Source organism: Octodon degus, unplaced genomic scaffold (assembly GCF_000260255.1).
Source record: "Octodon degus isolate 3935 unplaced genomic scaffold, OctDeg1.0 scaffold00179, whole genome shotgun sequence".
NCBI classification, from domain to species: domain Eukaryota; kingdom Metazoa; phylum Chordata; class Mammalia; order Rodentia; family Octodontidae; genus Octodon; species Octodon degus.
In genome coordinates, this window is record NW_004524755.1 from 4523760 (window position 1) to 4543453 (window position 19694).

Below are 19694 nucleotides of genomic sequence, written 5' to 3' on the forward strand. Positions count from 1 at the left end.
GCTCAGTGGATTAAGTGCTTGCCTGGCAAACAAAAGATCTTGAGTCCAATCCCTGGTACTAAAAAAATATTAAATTTAAAAAGGAAAGGATTTTTTAAAAGCCTTTAGGGAGCATAGACGCAATTTTTTTTTATAGACGCAATTTTGACAATATTTTAAATTCATTATACAAATAGCAAAGGTTAAAGGCTATTCTGATACATAGTGAAGAAAACAAAATGCAGACTTCCACCGCAAGCGGTAAAGGACTGACTGGCATTAGGTTAGCCTTCCTGCTGTGTATATTTACCTGGGACAAAAAATGAGATGCATGCAAATAGAGGTTAGGGACCAGCATGGAGCTGAAGGGACTTGCCCTGCAGAAAGCTCTGCATCCCGCATTCCTCTTCCTTCTCAGATGTGCGTCAATTTCCAAGCCAGGTTAGAGGCCGAGGAAGAGGGGTACGAGGCAGCTCCAACTGCACTTGGTTATTTGAGGCCCAACGCAGAAGAATGAACCCGGAAAAAATCCCATATTTTTAGTTAGAATTTCATATATCTTGAAAAATTGAGGATTTTTGTTGTTGTTTCCTGAGTCAGGGTCTCAATGTGTAGCCTAGGCTGGACTTAAGCTCAGTGGTCCTTCTGCCTCAGCCTCCTGAAGGCTGGGGTTGCAGGGTGGAGCACTCCATGCTCACTTTTATCACCAATTCTAATTAACATTTTATTTGAGATTCTTTCCAGAGCAAAAATTCAGGAAACAAATAACCTTCACAAGTACTGGAAATAAAAGAATGGATAGGTCATTATTTACAGATGATTTATTGCATACCTAGAAAATACAAAATAATCTACAAACTGTTTGCATTAACAAATTGCTGAACACCTTAACTTATAAAAAATCAGTTTTGCTGCTACATAAAAATAATTTACAAAGTAAAATTAAGGCAATTCTATTTATCGTAATATCAAAAGTATCAGATTCTTAGGAATAAATCTAATGAAAATTGCATTAGCCTTTCACAACAAACAAAATATGGTGGTAATGAAGTAAAGCATCTTTCAGATAACAGAGATAAGGTAATTCTAAAATTGATCTACAGATTCAATACCGTTCACAGCAAAGTCTCAAATTATTCCTTTGGAAACTGGCAAGCTAACTCAAAAAAAGTGCAAGTTAAAAGGACTAAAAAATCACAATACAATGGTTAAAAATAAAAATGAATCTGGAAGACATAAATTACTGAAATGAAATATTTCTTCTAAAACTAGCTAATGTTGAGATAAATAAATCAGTGGAAATGAAGAGGGCATAGAAACCGACTACTAAGTTTGATGTATGCAGCATCGGTGCTGCTGTATTTTATAGTAGAAAATCTATAAAATGAGTACAGCAATCCACTGAGTTGGGTTAATTGGGTATTAATAAAATAGTAATAGTCTTGGCTTCATACTTAGTACTCTATATAAAATCAGTAGTTTGTAATCTAAGTTTTTGGGTAAAAACAAATTTAATACTCCTAAATTTAAAAGGTAAGGAGTGCTTCAAGTAATTAGTATAACATTTTGTGTTTTTACTGTTGATAAAAAAATAGACACAATTTTTCAAACCAGATAGAAAAAGACTAGCCATAAAGAAGGTCTACCAAAGACCTTCTATTCCCAGAAGAGAAAAAAACAAGCAAACTCCAGAACTGGCTACGTTCTACCTTTAAGTCCAATACAGAAATTGTATCCAAAACACACAAGGAGATCCAAAAAATCTATCAGAAAAGGCAGACAACCTCCCCAAATGTCACTTTTTATTGTGTGTTATTTCTGGAAGTTAAGTATAGTAAGTTTTGATTAACCACGGTTATTTCTGTCCATTATTCTGCTATCCTTTCTTTAAAATGTTATAAAGTTGTGGGCAAATAAACAAGCAATGAATGCCGCAAGAGGTCAATAATTACTTTTTAAAAAGCAGGATAGAGACACAGCAGTTCATTCATTGAAATATTACCATTGAAAGTGAATTTTGAAATGTGATACTTATCTACTTTTAAAATTTTAGCAACTTTCTTATGCTGTGTTGTTTCCACAACTATTTCTCCACTTGTTAATTTTGTATTATTTTTCTTGAAGAAGGACCTGCGGATGGCCTAAGCTTCAGGTAAAGCACCGTGGGCCTGCGCTGGCCATGCCAACTTAACCCCTACTTCCAGGGATGAGAAAGGGTAGCCAGAGGGTGGGATGTGGGCTCTGGAGCTGCTGGAGAGACCGGGTTAAATGAGACTGAGATGCACGTCCTGCTGTGGACAAGGCAGAAGTGGGTGGGAACGAGTGCAGATCTGAAGACCTTCCTTTTTCAGTGAGCCACTCTAGATGTGGCTCTGTCCTGGATTAACTGTGCCCTGCTGACACGGGTCTCCAACTGCAAGGGCTGGGAGTTAATGATCTCGAGCCAAGTTTTAATCCTCTCACAGAATAGGACCAGGTGACTTGGGGAGGCAGGAGCTGACAGAAATAAGCAAAGGCAAATGACAAGCAGAGCTTCATACTGGGTGAAATGACAGAGTGAACTGAACTCACTTCCTTTGGGGTGATTCTTCCTTCAAGGTCCAGGTACACAACCCCTAGTGCTTCGTGTGTACTTCTGTCACTAGACTCACTGTCATGGCTCTTTAATGTTTCCAACTCTAAACTGCAATTTTCTGGGAATAAAATATGAGTAGAAAATGAAAGATGCCCTGCATGTTTGCTTGGCAAACTCTAAGGCTTATGTGGGGACTCAAGTTTATCTTAATGTCCACTACACAGTAGAAAGTGCAAATGTTTGTTGCATTAAGAATGAAAAACAGAAGAATGATAAAACGCATTTCCTACAATGTGGCCTTCTCTTCTGTTTTTTATTCCCATAAGTACCATTTCCTTTTAGCATCAATTTCCACCACTGGCTGTGAGATTTCTTTCTCTTCCTGAAGTAAGCCATCAAAATTTATGAACATGTCCTACAATTTTTTAAAAATGGAAATGCAGTATTCTGACTAAGGTAGATTAATTTCTTTTTTAATCTGTACTTTGAAATTCATTGTCCTCATTGTGACAGTGGCCTTTCTAAGTTTTTGACTGACTGAGATGAATCTCAATTTTCTAGGCCGACCTCAAGGTTGTTACTTGCTTGGATAAAGATAGCTTTCTTCATGTCAATATTTCATTTCAGGAATAAGAATGATTTAGTATAGGTAAATTCAACCTCACAGCAAAATAAATGTTTTTACTTAAGGTCAATAATCCCTTTATGCTGAAAGCCTTTCTTTTTGTTTGTTTGAACATGACCTCTAATTCTTCAAACTTAAGACAGTTATTACGATACGTTCCCAGTCATGGGCCAAAATAAATTTTTGTGGATGACCTTAACCATAATTAATTTTGGAGAGATGGATGTGCTAAGCCCAACCTTTCTGTGAGCTAACTAAGGGCAAGGGATGGGTGCTTTTTCTGAAGCTCATGGACAGGGAACAGATGCTCATGTCAGCAGGGGCTCCTCTGTGGGTCAACCCATGCTAGCCCCATTACACACTAGCATTACCTAGTTTGTTCTCCTAATGATCTTATCATTGTAGGTATAAGTGGCCCCACTTAAAACTCCAGAGGTGGCTAAATTAACTGGTCTGTCCATATTTAGCTATCAAGTATCAGAATCAGGACTCAAACTAGGTTATCTTGACGCTTCCAGAGTATTCTACCCCACCGCCTTGGCCTAGTCCCTCCATTTATAAGAAACTCATGTTAAAGTCCTGGAAATCTTCACAGTGTTTTCCTCTGTTCAAAAGACAAAGCTACATACCAACCCAAGAAGCTGACTGCATATTTCTAGATCCAGTTAGGAGCTTCTGCTTCAATGCACCCTTCTCTACCCTGATCCAGAGGCATCTTTTCCTCCTTTGACTCCCTACCAGATTTCGGTTTATTTCACTCTGTTAGTACACAACCATGTTCTTATCCTTGTTCTCTTATATGTGCTTCTATTTGCGTAAAAGTTCATCAGTTTTCCTGGTGTGTTGGCCCACACATATAATCCCAGCAGTTGGGAGGCTGAGGCAGAGGAATCATTGCCAGTTTAAGGCCAATCCAGGACATACAGTGAGTTTAAAGCCAGCCTAAACTGCATAATGAGCCTCTGCTTCAAAAACAGAAACAAAAGCAAAATCATTTCCCAAAGCCAATCAACAGTCCTTTAACCTTGGCAGGAACATTCCAAGACTTCCAGTGGCTTCCTGAAGCTGTAGATGCCACTGAATCCTATACTTCCCAGGTTTTCTCTGTCTACATACATACCTATGAGAAAGTTTGGCTCCTTCCCTGCCATAGGATGGGTATGAGTCACTTGGTCAGACAACAGATGCATCTTGTTACCACAATACTAGTGAAATAAGTCAGACACACAGGCTTAAATGCCACCTGGTTTCATTTATATGAGAATCCCACAGTATAAGTAAGTTAAAAGCAAAATAAAAGACAGGTAATAGGAAATAAGAAGATGGATCTTCTGCCAAAGCGAAGGGGACAGAAAGAAGGGGGAGGGAAGGAGAAGGAGACAGAAAAAGAAATAAGACATGTTATGTGCATGCACCAATTCCACACAAAAGATGTCGGTGTGCTGCAAACATGGACTAATAAAAATAAGAATTAAAAAATAAGTTAATTAAATAAACGAATTAATTGATAATGGTTTCTCACTCAAAGTATCTTGCCTTACTGTATTTGTCCACCTCACTCGATGACTTCAGATGATGCAATAATGACTTGAAGTGTGGGGAATGCTGGGACCACTGTAGTGTCTGCTCCACGAAGGTTACTTGAGGACCAGCTCTGCAGCACTGTGACAGCCCACCTGCCAACTGCACTGGCTGCTGAGGAGTGGGTGAGCCGCAGATGCAGTAGGAAAATGCCAGACAAAGGCGTGACTCCGCTCAGTGAGGATGGAAGGAGATGGCACAAGGTCCTTGTCACACTCTTCCAAATGGCATGCAGGTTAAAATTTATGAGTAATTTATTTTTGGAATTTTCTGCTCAATATTTTTGGACAATAGATAACTGAACCTGGAAACCAAACCACAGATAAGAGGGGTGGCTCTTCTCTAATTGTATTTCTTTCATGCCCGTTTGTGGGCCTTAGCCAGAACCAGGATCATAACAGGACTGAAATCCATGTTCAATTCATGTTGAAATGCAAAGAATTCAAATAGAAAGAAGGACAATTTTTTAAAATTTAATCATTGAACCCATAATCATGATCTTTTAAGTCCATACTGTTTTTGGTGCTGATAAGAGCAACAGTTCATTTCCTCACTGCTGAGACAAAAGACTAATTCACAACTTAATGGAGGAGAGATTTGCCTTGGCTCACAGGTATGGCCCTTTGGCAGGGAGCTCAAAGGCAGAATCAGTGCTGTGGAAGTGCCTGGTGGAGCACAGCTGCTCACATCAGGGAGGCTGGGAAACAGAGAGAGAAAGGAGAGGCTGGGAAGGGCAGGACACCCTTCCAGGCCACACCCCAGCTTCCACCGCCTAACAGCGGGCTTTTTAGCTCTGAGCTCTTCTGTTGATGGGGCAAAAGAGAGTCCATTTTAGAAGTCACTTAAATGACAGGTGAATTCACTCCTCATCCTTTTTCCTCTTAGCTAACCGTAAAACCCACAAAAGAGAACAGATTTGCTAACCTAAGGAGCAAATAGTTACAACAAATTGTAGATAAGCTAAAATTTAACCAAACTAACAAACCCCTGGGAAATGTAAACCTTGTAACATTTTTGTAAAAATTCAGAATGAGGTAATGTGGTTACCATGGTTACCTGTTAAGGTATAAAAGCCCACTCCAGAATTCTCCGGTGGTTGACATTTCCTGAATATGCAACAGATTGTCATCCTGTCAGTAGCAAAAGTCTGGCTTGTTCCCATTCTTGGTCTCTTGTGAGGGTTTACCTTGCTGAATTTTGCTGCAACACTGGATTAATCCATCTGTGACTACAGCGACCCCACGACCCAATCACCTTCCAAAAGTCCAGCTCCTAAGTGCATGAGCATTTTGGATGACATTTCAGATCTAAACCATAATAATTAAATTCCTTTCAAAATTGTTCTAATTTTATTTTTAGCTGACACATAATAACTGCACAGGCTGATGTGGTAAAATACGATATTTCCATACATGTGTATATTGTATAATGATCAAGTAAGAGTAAACAGTATATGTATAACCTTAAACTTTATTGTCCCTCTGTGATGAAATGTCCAGTCTTCCTTTAGCTATTTTGAGGTAGATAGTCGTTTCCCTACCATGCACTAGAACACCAAAAGTCATTCTACATATTAAACTGTAACCTTGTCAACCACTAACACCTCCCAGTTCTCCTTGCCTCGTCCTTTCCAGCTGCTAGTAGACATGATTTCACTCTACTTCTATGAGGCTGACTGCCTTAGATTCTACAGTTGAGTGATCGTGCAGTGTTTGTCTTACTGTGCCTGGCTCATTCCATTTTGATAACATTCTCACACACTTAGCTTTCTGTCATTAAGTCACAAGGTGACACCATGAGTTGGAGAGCATGAGGGGCTGGGTTTGAATGGCAGCTACACCAATCAGCTGTCCCACTGCTGGGACACAACTCCTACCACCCACAGCTGAAAAGAGTCTTACCTTGGCTCACAGCTCACGAGGTGGGGCCATGCTCAGTTCGCCCCAGAGTAGGAGCATCCTGGTGGAAGGCTGTGGAGGAAGACATCTGCTCACCTCCACATAACCAGGAAGCAGAGAGTGAAAGGAGGAGCTGCCCAGGGAGACACACCTTCTAGTGGCCTCCTCTCTCAACCAGGTGTATCAAACTAGGAACTCGTTCAAGGATCCATCCACTGTCGGGTGCAGCACCCTGTGATCCAGTTGCCTTCCAAAGGCCCCATCTTGGATCCCAAGAGACTCCTGAGGGACATTCCAGACCTAACTCATGGGATGCACACTGCCATTTAGTTGCTACTTGTTCTCAAACAAGTTATTTGCCTTTCTGGCTCTCAGTTTTTTTACTGGAAAATTTGAGATCCTCATAGTACCTCACTCACAGAATTTAATGTGATGATATGTATAAAGTGTCCAGAATGGTCCTTCATAACTGATTGACACTTAGTAAACACATGTTCCTGTTCTTCCATTAATATATTCTCAAAATCTGTTCTTATCCTTTCCAATTTACATATAAGGAAATAATGACTTTTTTTAAAAGGAAACAAGTAAAATGCAAGCAGCTCAGTCTTCCTCTGCAAGGTGCACAACCTTGTTTCTTCACACCTGTCTCCTCCTGCTGACACCCGAGTTTCCCTGCTCACCCTTCCCATATTCTTCCGTACGAAGAGCTATCTCTTCTCCCTAGGAGCTGTTATCTTTGCTGGTCCCTCTAACAGCCTTTATCATACTCTGTCATCACAGACTTCCTGCTATCTCATTTCATCTGGGCCCAAGTCTGAGACTTCCTCATCCACACTTACACTGCCAGCTGCACTTCAAGGATCTCTTCCTCCTGGTGGCGAGCACCCGAGGATATGGTGCCTCTCCAGTGGAAGCTGTCCGTCTGGATCAGTTTAGAAAGGCTTGGGAAGCCATTAAGGTCCTGGCAGCATGCCTTCATCCACGTATAAGGGAAGCTTTGCTATGTGATGCAAAGCAGCTCACAGTGGCGAGAACAACAGCAAGCAAGCACCCTAGGTGAGCGTGGACGGGACCCTCTGCAGCTTTCAGGGCACTTTCTCTTTTGCCCTGTTGCTGGAACAAGATGAAGTTACGGTGTCTCAGAGCTGACTCCACTCTCCTCCCCTTGTTCTCTTGGGTGATGAGCCCAATTCTCCAGCAGCCCCCAAATCCTTTGAAGGCACCCCATGTTCCATCCAGCTGGGTGGGCATCAACCTGCATTTCTAAGTTCCTATTCTTCATCCAGTTCACTACTGAGGCATTAGAGGCTATGTCACATCTCTCAGAGTCATCTCTTTTATCCTCAAGAACCATTGCCACACATTTGCTCTCGTAAATCAAAAGCTTTTCCTTTCAATTATTGTGTCTGATGTGGGCTTCAAGAGCTCGTTTTGAAGTTAAAAACAAAACACACACACACACAAAAAAAAATCAAGGCTTTTTTTGGTTTGCTTTCTGTCTGTTTTTAAAAGTCCTGATTCTGTGAGAATTATTTTTTGGATGCTTCTGGGTAAAAATTTGTCAAATACAAAGAAGAGCAGAAGAAAATTATCGAAGTTGACATTTCAATATAGTATATTTGAGATGACTTTCTAGTATAGATGTTTGCATACATGACATCTTTCTGAAAAACTATAAATTTTTGGAAGTCAAAGCTTGGATTTTGTCTCTCTGTATATCCTTTCCAAATACTATTCCTATAGTCTTGCATAAGATATTTATTAAATTGAATGGAAAAAGCAAAATATATATTGTTTTGAAAATCCAAAGGGAAGACACATAGAATAACTTGGGACATAATAAGCACATAGACCCTGCAATGCTCCAACCAATTGATCCAGATTTACTAAGCAATGGTATTATTAAAATTAAAAACATGCTGAAAATTGCATTAGCCTTGTTCAAAAGACCATATTATGAAAAGTATGCTAGTGAGACAGGTGCCACAAATTCAAATGTTCCTTACACATCCCGCTAGAATTCTATGTGAAACCTAAATAAATTATGACTTCCTTGATTATTTATCGCTGTGCAGCCAACTCCAAAGAATATTTGTGTAAAGCCAAGAGATATGCACTGAGTATATTGGAAATGAAATTTGGAAAAATGCTCCCTCTGATTTTGGATGTATAAGATAGTGTCTGTTTAAAATAATTCATCTTTTTATTTCACCATGATTTCTATTGTTGCTTCTGTTGTTTTTCTTCAGGTGACAAAGGAGAAAAGGGTTTGCTCGGGATGCCAGGAGCAAAAGGGAAGGCAGGTATGGCATGCTCACTGTCCTCTTTGGTTTCCCACGTCATTCCACCTGTATAGTTGTTAAAGAACAGAGCTCTTTGCAGTAGCCAGAGCCTTATTTTTCCTAAGCTGGAGGAAAAGGAAGAAGGGAACTTTCCTCTCCATTTGCGGTGACTTTCCAAGCCCAGCAGAGGGAGAGGAGGCACATTCCAATCCCATTCCTGCCCTGCTTGCTGTGGAAAGAGAGCCCAGGACAGCAGGAAGTGGCACATCATTCCTGAGGCCCATAGAAAAGTCCGAAGCAGAGCTTGGGTCAGTCTGCCATGCCTGGTGCTCCTTTAGCATCCCAACCAAGCCCAACAGGCAGGGTACAGGCGGCAAGCTACCCTGAGCCCCAGTGACAGAATGACCTCTCAGTGGCCAGGTACATGTCCCTGTTACCAACTGAGTTGTATTTTCAGTGTCTTACATAAGGAAAGAAACACATTATTCCTGAGGAGGTTCAGTTGTTTCTGTTCATGGACAAGTACAGAGGAATAATGCAAGGCACTGTTCCATGTGCTTCCTATTTAACTACCAATGTGGATAAAATTCAGCCACAGACTTGTTTTTCTTTCAGCTAATAAAACTATTTTTATTTTTCCTGTTATCAAGAAAAAAAGCCAAAACTAGTATTTGCAAAAAGCAGCCATAAGATTTAAGAAGAAAATGATCTGAATTTTATAGCACTTTCCTTGGAATTGCTTCTCTCGAAATAATATCAGTATAAAGTTGAAAATGTAGGTGAGAAAAGAAATATGAATCACAAGTTAAAATTATGATTAATCCACAAATGGGACCCGTGGATTTTAAAATTGTAAGTTGGGTCTGTTTACAGGAAATAAATGTAGCCCTTGAAGCGTGCATGTCTACTTCCCATGGAAAATCAAAATTAGCGTCATGCTGAATCCTGAAGTTTCTGCTATCTTGGGAGAGCTGTGCAAGCTCCTGAATGTGCAGTAGCAGGCGAGAGGCCTGCTGTAGACACATTTTAAGGGAGCTGGAAAAATGTTTTTCTGAGAGGAAGCAGACAAGCTCTGCGCTCGACCGAACACCAGATGCTGCACAATGCCTGTGCGGTGCGTGTCATATTTATTCTTTTTAAAAATCTAGCTTAGCATTGTTTCTCGCTCTGTTCTAACATTTAAGAACATGTCTTCCTGAATTCCTAAACGTCTCATACACTGGAAAGTTTGTTTTAAATGAAAGGTTAAATGCAGAGTCGTTCTCAGGCAGCCCTCACCAGACTCGAAAAAGATAGCGCCACAAATGCCAGAAGACAGCAGGCGCTTTTCCCGCTGCGCTCACGGACCTCAGCCCTGACCCCCCAGTTTCTGTCATTTGCCAGGTACCGTCTGTGATTGCGGAAGATACCGGAAAGTGGTTGGGCAACTGGATATTAGTGTTGCCCGGCTGAAGACTTCTATGAAGTTCGTCAAGAACGGTGAACATTTCTCTTTTCTTCTTTCCTGATACCTTGCGTCTACTGATTCAGTCCCTTTCCACACTATATTTCCTAGATAATACCTTATATTGGGAAAAGACCTGCTGGGATGGTGCCACCAGTTTCAGGGCTACTCAACATGTGAATCATGCACCCAAACGCCAGGATGATCCAAGTCCATTCCACAAATTCGTGCATATGTGCATTGCTAGCAACTGGAAAAGGCTTTCTCTTAAGAGAGGAGAAAAAGTAGGATGTAGCAAACTGTGTATTAGGAATAAAAAGGGATAGCAAGAGTCAAATACAAGCAGCATCTGGGAATATAGAAGTAATAATAATGTAGTTACTTTCTTCAGTAGTTGAGACAATGCATAACTGTTAGCACCAAGACCAGGAGTCTTTATGTAATCATAACATTAGTGCAATGATTACTCTGAGGCATAAATGTTGCCCATAGCTACACATCTATTAAGCCATAGAGCAGAAGCTTTCCTGATGACTCTACCATAGTACAAATCAGTGCAAACCTTATGTACTTCTCTAATTTTAGCAACTTCCTGTATTGATCAATTTTTATCCCTTTCCTATTTCCTTGTAATAGTTAACATTAAATCCCTTAAAGTGGAAAGAGCTTATGTATTCTTTGCTGAGAACAGTGTCACTGAGGAAATTATTACAATTGGCAACTGAGACTGGGTGTGGTGGCACAGGCCTGTAATCCCAGTGCTTGGGAGGCTGAAAGCAGGAGGATCACTGGGAGTCTGATCTGTGTAGTGAGACCCTGTAAACCCTGTACTAAATGGATTTTTTAAAAAGAGCAGAACAATTAATGATTACAAATGATTTCATGGTTTAGTATCTTTTCCTCAGTTTTTAGTTTTGCTGATGTTTGCAGTACACAGTGGTCACATTCCTCCTTAGAAGTTGGTCCATGTGCACAGCACAGCTTCATCCTTTTTGTGTCTCCAGCCTTTCCCTCCTCTTTTCTCCCTTCTTTTCTTGGTCACCTCCCCCTCTGAAAAAGATCCACTTTGTGCTATCTTTTATCTTGCTCTCTATTTACGTTTTGGGCCTCTCACATAAGAGAAGCCATGTGACACTTAAGCATGTGTGTCTGATGCATTTCACTTGGCGTGATCTCAAGGTTTCTAGCCTTTGCACTTCATTTTTCATATTCCATGTATTTATTTCGCACATTATTGGAAGTGCACAGATGCCACCTTGTGTCCATAGTCATCCTGCAACACTAGACACAAGGGAAATGCTTTGTTAGCTCATCACCTTAATAACAAACAGCTCTGGTTGTACCCCATGATAAAAATTTTGTGTCTGACATTACTTGGACCATCAGGAATGAGCCAAACCCTGAAGCTACAGTATAGACCAGTAAGTACTTCTTAACATCATAGCAGTCATGTATTTACTTGTGAATGAAAGTTATGGACTCTATGGTAAGGCAGACAATACCCTATATGTAAATACCTCCGAATGTCAAGGTGTACATCCCATTTTATGAGCTCAGAATGATTCCAAGTCCCTAATTCTGTCCTGAAGCTCAGGTAGTAACTCAGTCTCCCTCTTGTAGCTGGGATGAAGTATGGACAATCTCACTGTGCATGGTCAAATGCCGGAAATTTGATTTCAAGTGAACACACTTTGGCATCATTACAATGTCAGTTTAACAAACATCTGGTGTCCCCTGGAAAGTTCCAGTCACTGGGGTTAAAGACCATCAGAGAGTTCTGTCTCTTCAGCAGCACATGTACTCAAGAGTGTCAATGATGTAGGCACTGTCCTCAAGCTGAGGAGAAAAGGTTCACAAATAAATCACTGGAGTAGAATGCACTGAGCACTATAGAAGAAGCAGAAAGGCCAGTGTAGATGGAGGGAAGAATCCACAGGCACCCCTGACTACTGAGGGGCCTTGAAAGACTTCTCATTAGAGAAGTCATTTCCTCTGAGATCTGAAAGGTAGAAAAGCCACAAGATGACTGTCCAGGGATGCATGTGGGGGAGAGAAGGGGACAAGAATGGCTGAGACATAAGTGAGGTCAGGAAGGGCAGTGTGGGATAGTGTGGTGGCAGTTCCGGTGACCAGTCTTGTCAGTCTAGCTGGACAGCTATGTGAAGAGCTGAGCAGGAAGAGAAGGGAAGACTGACAGAAGACAAACTCTCCACATGAAACTAGAAAGGCTGACAAGAAGTTAAGCCAGTGACTGCCTCTTGCAGGGCTTGGCGAGATAATGCTTGAATGGTGAGCGCAGGAATTTCAATCTGGCAATGATACATCTGGCTTCCCTTTTAAAGAAAACTAATAATGCTCTTCTTTTCTTCCCTGTAGTCATAGCGGGGATTAGGGAAACTGAAGAGAAGTTCTACTACATCGTGCAGGAGGAGAAGAACTACAGGGAGTCTCTGACCCACTGCAGGATTCGGGGCGGAATGCTGGCCATGCCCAAAGATGAAGCTGTCAACACCCTCATCGCCGACTATGTGGCCAAGAGTGGCTTCTTCCGCGTGTTCATTGGGGTGAATGACCTTGAGAAGGAGGGGCAGTATGTGTTCACAGACAGCACCCCACTGCAGAACTACAGCAACTGGCAAGAGGGGGAGCCCAGGGACCCCTACGGGCATGAGGACTGTGTGGAGATGCTCAGCTCAGGGCGATGGAATGACACGGAGTGCCATCTGACTATGTACTTCATCTGCGAGTTTGTCAAGAAGAAAAAGTAACTCCCCTCGTGCCACACACTCGTTATTTCCCTGTGACTAGCACTGCAGTTATCCGTATCCATCTTTGTCTTCTTAATTACCCTAAATTCACTGTGACTCAAGTGAGAAATGCCACTGGGGGTTTGGTATCTCCATAGCATGCTCTGGGTGCCATTCATACCCTATAAATGATGTGTCGCTCACCCAGAGCTCAGCAGGTGCCATGGGTCCTGAGAAAGAGTTTGAATTACTAGTTGGCAGGAGGTGTTTGTCTGTGTCTCCCATGAAATGCTATTCGGGATTTTTAGCACCCCTCCCTATAGCCTCACCCACTGCAGACCCCGAATAGCTGCTTGATGATGATGATAATGGTGATGTTGGTGGTAAGTAGGCTTTCTGGCCCTTGCTCAAATTTGGACACATAGGAGGCCTTCTGTGAGGGAGATGAAGCTCTTTCCTACCTTGGAACACCATGATTTGACCACTCACCCAAGCAGCAAAGGATGGAAAGTTCCCATTGTTTGTAGAGACCTATAAACATTTCAGCCCAGTGTCTCTATAAGAAACTTCAAGCTTAGTGACCTGCTCCAGACCGTGGGAAATCATGACAACTCCTTTGTGCCACTGATCCACAATCTTCACCAAAGTAAACCAGGCAGGTTCCTTGGGCCTGTTCTGGTGACCCGTGCCTTTATCCCAGGGTCCTAGCCATTAAATCTTTGGTTTCAGGGAAACAGGATTCTGGAAGTTAAAATGAAAAACAGGTAGTGTTTGTTTCCAAACAAGATAATTTTTACTGCTCTGGCTAAATTGCCTCCTGCTCTTAACATGACTCCATTTGTCTTTATCAAATTCGTGTAGACTTTCCTCCCTGTCAAACTTGGAGAGTGAAGAAAGGGTGTTGAGAGGCCTTCAGAAAATTCTAGAAACTTCAACTTGCTGCCACCATCAAAGCTCCAATCCCCTCCTTGTTGTCTCTAATACCCATATCGCTGTTGTGGTATCCATCTGTGAGCTTAGGTTACAAAAAACCCACACTGGAGACACACTTTACCCTGCTTTGACAACACAGGACTGTGTCAGGCATGAACTTTGGAACATGCAAAGAACTCACATTTACTAAGTTGGTAAAAATGTTACCGTGAGAGTCAGATTCAACCTCAAAGCAGCTTTCACTTGACGTTCAAGGATAAACAGTTCGGTGCAATTCTAGATAATCCCCTTACAAACTGATGCTTCAGTTATGGTTTGTGACATGTGATTAGGCTGTTTAGAATGCTGGCAAAATGGTTAACGAAATAAAAGAAACAGATCAACAACATATGCTCCCCCTACACCATCTGTCCATGGTTTCACCCATGACTGACTGGTTATGAGATAGGATTTAGTGAGTTCTGTGGGTTGGGCAGGAGTCACAATTTCAGATCCTACCAGAGCCAGAATGTGACGTAAATAAATGAAGTGAAATGGGCTGGAAGCCAGGCGCTCTGAACATAGCTTGGGCTTCTGTGGTTGCCCCTGCTCCTCGGTAGCTGCTGATCCTGCCGTGGAGGAGCCAATGCTGCTTCATGGCCAGACACGTCAAGAGAAGTCACAAAGCCTGGATTTTGTATCTTCATATTTTTAAATGTTGACAGCTAATCATTTTTAACACAGATTTTAATTCATACAAAACTACAATAGCCAAAATTATAATCATTCCATTTCTCTCCTCCGGGGAAAAGCCCTGATGTTTCTAAACGAGGAGAATGTCATAGTATATGATGATGTCAATATCAAGAGATTTTCTATTCCCTTCTTACTCAGTTTAGGTGAACAAAAGACTCTTGTCAAATTCTTAATATTTTTCAGGTTATTAAACTAGTTAATCTCTTTTGAGAATGAGGCAAAGAATGAGGCAAAGAATCTCTTTTTAATGGCAGGGCAGCCAAGTAAAATTACAAAGAAAGACACCACATTAAAGCCAGTGTCTTTGGATAGAATGCCAGCCAAGACCACAAGAATTAGGAAGGGCTACAGAAAGGTGGAGGAAAGGCAAGGGGTAAGATAAGCAGGAAGGAACAGGCAGCAGCCCTGCCCAGCAGCGCCTCCCATCAGGAGCCAGGGGCTGACTTGTTCTAGGCCCCCAGGGGGTGAGTTGTGCCGCAGATATTGCCAGTGCTACTATTTCTCTGATGCACATGATAGCAGAGCAGTGACTGCACGGCTCATCTTCACAGCAGATGCATCCGGGGAATGATGACAGAGCCTCAAAATCTAGGATTCAGCCCACAAACTTGCCTGGAAGCCACTGCAAAGTCCTCACGCATTGAATTAGAATTATTACAAAAACTTATATTGATGGAACACTTCGTGCTTTTGTGAAATGTCTTTGTGTATCGTTGCTTGTTTGATTCTGATAAAGTCCTGAAGTAAAAGGGCAAACATTGTACTGCTAATTCCCCAGTGAGAACACTAAGACCCACAGAAGCAAAGTCACATAACAAAGCCAGCTCCCCTGAGAGTCTTGAAACTGCCACCCCATGGTCTTGGCTCCAGTCTCTGCCCACTGCTCTGGGATGGAGGGGAAGTGCATCCGCAGAGCCCCAGGTGGCACGGGCTCAGGTCAGCTGTCCCCATTGTCTTCCCAAGTGGTGGGTGAGCCTCACAGAGACACGGGGATGCAGAAACTCCCATGCTCACATTCACCAACTTATTTTTGCTTCACAGATATCTACGTGAGGCGGCAGCGCTGCGGAGGTGCCGAGTGCAGCCCCAGTGCAATTTTGCAGGCAACTCTAGAAAGAGGGCCCGGATCAGACATGTGAAAGTCAAGATTTGACCAAAATGAAATTGATTGTGTCATTATTTCCCCATTCAAGATTTCACTAGAGAAATGACTTAAGTAGTTAGCATTTAAAATCAGTTTTGTTCTCTAAGATTTGAATTTATGCTAAAATTTGCAGGGACATTTCTGGATACCTCACAAGCACTACATAAAGCAATAAAAGAAGACAGTAAAAAAAACCTTATTCATACCCTCTCAACCCCATCTTTTCAAAGCAATGCATTTATTAATCAGACCAGAAGACGTGCCTCCCTTCCAGGTATACTCTCCAAATATAGGAGAAAGGCGCAAGCCTGGGTGGGGGAAACGGGAGTGAACACCCATTGCACTTTGATCGCCTCTCTCATCAAAACTGCTGGAACTGGGCCTGGCGAGATAGCTCAGCAGTGTAGAGAGCCTGCGTAGGCAAGCTTAGGCAGGAGCAGGGTACTGCAGTTAGATTGCAGGCACTACATGGCATGCCAGCCCCACCCTCAGGGCAGGCTGAGCCTACCAAAACAACCGCTGGAGCTTTTTAGATGTTTTATCCTGATTAGATCTGTGTCACCCATACATGGTTACTGGGATTATCTTTAACAAATTAATTTTCAGCTCTCCATGACACGTATTTTTGAAGCTCACAGTGTCTGTGAAGTACGAAAGGTAAACTAAACAGCATCACTCATGGCATCATCAATAAAGCAGACCTGAGTTTTGCAGCTGCTACCACTGACAAGAACATGATAGTGGCCTCCCTCTAGGGGTGACACAGCTTAGCAGCATGGCTTAGAAACTCCAAAGGCAGGTCTGGTGCGATGACTTCCTAGAGGCCAGTGTGGAGTGGGCCATTTACCATCCATGTAAGGGCAATGTGTTCCCTGCTCTACTCCTTGTTTTCCTGGTCTATTCGGGCCTCCCCAAAGAATACTGTAACAAAGGAGGTCATAGAATGAGTCATTCAACACAATACGTGCTACATCAGTGCAGTAAGACACACATTAAGGGCAGCTATGTGTGCTGCAAGACACCTGCTGAAAAGAAAAAAAGAATCTGTATTTTAAGATATATAAAAGTTACCCAAGTGAGTTTGTATCTCACAAAAATACTATACAGTACATACACTACAAATAGCAAATACACGTGGATATGCCAAACACATGAATATACAGGCAAGGTAGCCTTCTTACCCTTACTTAGAGAGGAAATTTTTATCTTCAGGGAGGCAAAGAAAATTGCCAGAAGTTGTACTGCTTATTAGACTTGGAGCTAAGGTGTACAAGTGAACATAATTTTAATCTCATGTACAATTTTTGTCGTGTGCTGTTTGTCTGAACTTCTGTTTATCGTATGAAAGTTAACTATTTTTTACACTGAAAAATAAAACCATTGTCTCGTATTACCTTGAGGTTGCAAGGCATTTATTTATTTATTTGTTTGTTTATGCATTTATACTAGGGATCAAACTCAGGACCTTGTGTTTACCACGCAGGCACTTAAGCCACTGAGCTATCTCTCCAGCCTAAGCCTTTCATAAAAATCCTTTAAACCTTGAAAGGAAGATAATTTGTCATGTCCTTTTAAATGTGAATTGAAGGAAAGGAACACTTTGCCCCGATATTGTACACATGAATCTTTTTATAAATATAGGACTTTATTTTACTGTTCTTCTGGCACTCATGCAACCTATATTTGAAATTTTTTTGGTAATCTGATAAGTCTATTAAACTTTTTTCCTTATAAAAAAGAAAGTACATTTCTCTCTAGTTTACACCTACTGTCCTCGTCCATCGTTTGCCCTTTACACTTTAGAGACCTGGGGCATCCCCAGAATTCTCTTAAAGAAATGACAAACCAGAATAGGAGCAAGTGTCCTCACCTGTGACAGATCTACAGGTAAACACCTGCACAGTCCTTAAAGCCCAGATGGTATGCTCTGCACCCAGCAAGTCCCATGACACTGGGTGGCACCAAGGGCACAGATCTGTTCTGTGAATAGAATTAAACTCAAATGGAGCATCTCAATCATAAACAGTGTGTTTATCTAAAAGAGACCAGGATGGACAGAGTTCAGCCCCAAGGGCAGGAGGCTGTGAAGAGGTGGCTGACCAGTAAGATCCCCTCAGAGGGCTCCAGACAGACATCCAGAACCAGAGGAAGAATGAAGGCAAACTCTGAGTTCATCAAGCCCACATGGAGAACAACTAGAAAGAGTATGGACACAGTAAATAGTAGAATGTCTAACATGCTTTAGGCAGTACACTGGAAAGAACTGGAAACACAGTGGAGACAATGCAGCACTCTTCTAGCCTCTGGGACAGGGCTTACTTCATTTCTTTGTTTATTTTATTTATCTATTTATTTATTTATTTATTTGCAGTACCGAGGATTGAACTCAGGACCTTGTGCTTGCCAGACAAGCACTTATTCTACTGAGCTATCTCCCCAGCAAGGGCTTACTTTAGATTCATCATACCTTAAGCCTACAACACCGAGCTTCAAGATTCAGTGCATGATCAGGATTATGTAATTGCATCCTATTTTTGTATCTGTGTTATGTTCTGACATAACAGTTCATCAAAGATGGACTAAAATAAATTGGGCAAAGGAAAGCTTTGTGGGAGGACTTGCATCACCCTGAAGAGCAGCACGGATGCATCTGCCCAATCACACTAACACCCTCTTTTGATTTACTCGTTTTGATGTGAACATGAAGTTCCTGCAGCACGGCTGTGTGTGCACCTACCCACGCTAGTTCCTCACAAGATAGAATATGTTCCCGTGGTTGTGCATGAATGAACACTGACAAGCGACAAAGGCTTGCCTTAGTTTTCCCTGGTGACTTACACCTTTCATTCAGCAAAACTCAGAATTTCCCTAGATCATCACCATCATAATGCCATAAGCAGGGTCCCCTAAGCCTGATGGGGGGAAGGTGACAGTCGGTCACATATTTTACAATGTGTTTATTAAACAATCAACCTGCAACCCTGAACTAATCTCCATATTAACAACTAAAGATGGGAGTCAATGCGATGTATATGTAGCCAGATGATTTTAAAGCTATGGAACTCTTGAGTATGTGTGGATGCCTTAAGCAGATGAATCTATCAACAGTTAACCCTTGGTCTTTGTAAACTTGGCTGGTAAACCCTTTCAAGAGAAGGGGTGGCATGAGGGACTGACTGTAGTCTGCTCCTCAATACATTGATAGAATGTTAACTCAGGACAGGGTACTTGTGACCTTAGTCCCAGTGTGTCCAAAGCAGGAAGTGACAGAAGCATTTTATATAGCTTGAGAAATGAAGTAAGGGCAGACACTGCTGCAAAGCACATTGAATTTTGATCAGACAAGGTCCGGGTTGAGTTTTCACTGAGAGTATAGAGGGCACCCTACAAAACCCCAATAGGCCTCTCTCTTAAATCAAGACTTCACGTGATGTTCTTCTGAGTCAACTCCAAGAAGGCGGCTCTAAAGACAGCTTCCCAGGAGGAGGGAGGGGATAGGGCAGACACTTTCTGGAAAGGGCTATGTGTGTTATGTATCTTTTCCAAACTCCTTTTTGCATGATCTCATCTTTGCTCACTGTGGTGCTTTTCGCCGATCAAACTCTAGTACTGACAGAGGGTTCTTCTCTACTGGCCCTTATTTGTAACCCTGTCCTCCCATCCACAGGATAAGAAAATTGTCCTTTTCCTGAAAGATACTAAGACTTAAAGAAAAGTTTCAATATAGTCAGTAAACATGTTACAATTT

General features: G+C 41.9%; 1 protein-coding gene across 1 annotated transcript in view; it reads left to right on the top strand.

Annotated features, from left to right (window-relative positions):
- The window catches only part of Colec10 (collectin subfamily member 10), a 46483-nt gene extending 30343 nt beyond the window's left edge, over window positions 1-16140 (top strand). The window contains exons 4-6 of the mRNA XM_004643610.2: window positions 8911-8964; window positions 10327-10422; window positions 12764-16140. Coding sequence (XP_004643667.1) covers window positions 8911-8964; window positions 10327-10422; window positions 12764-13155 — 542 coding nt within the window. The 3' untranslated portion in view covers window positions 13156-16140. The remainder of the gene's footprint in view (window positions 1-8910; window positions 8965-10326; window positions 10423-12763) is intronic.
- Window positions 16141-19694: the final 3554 nt, after the last annotated feature.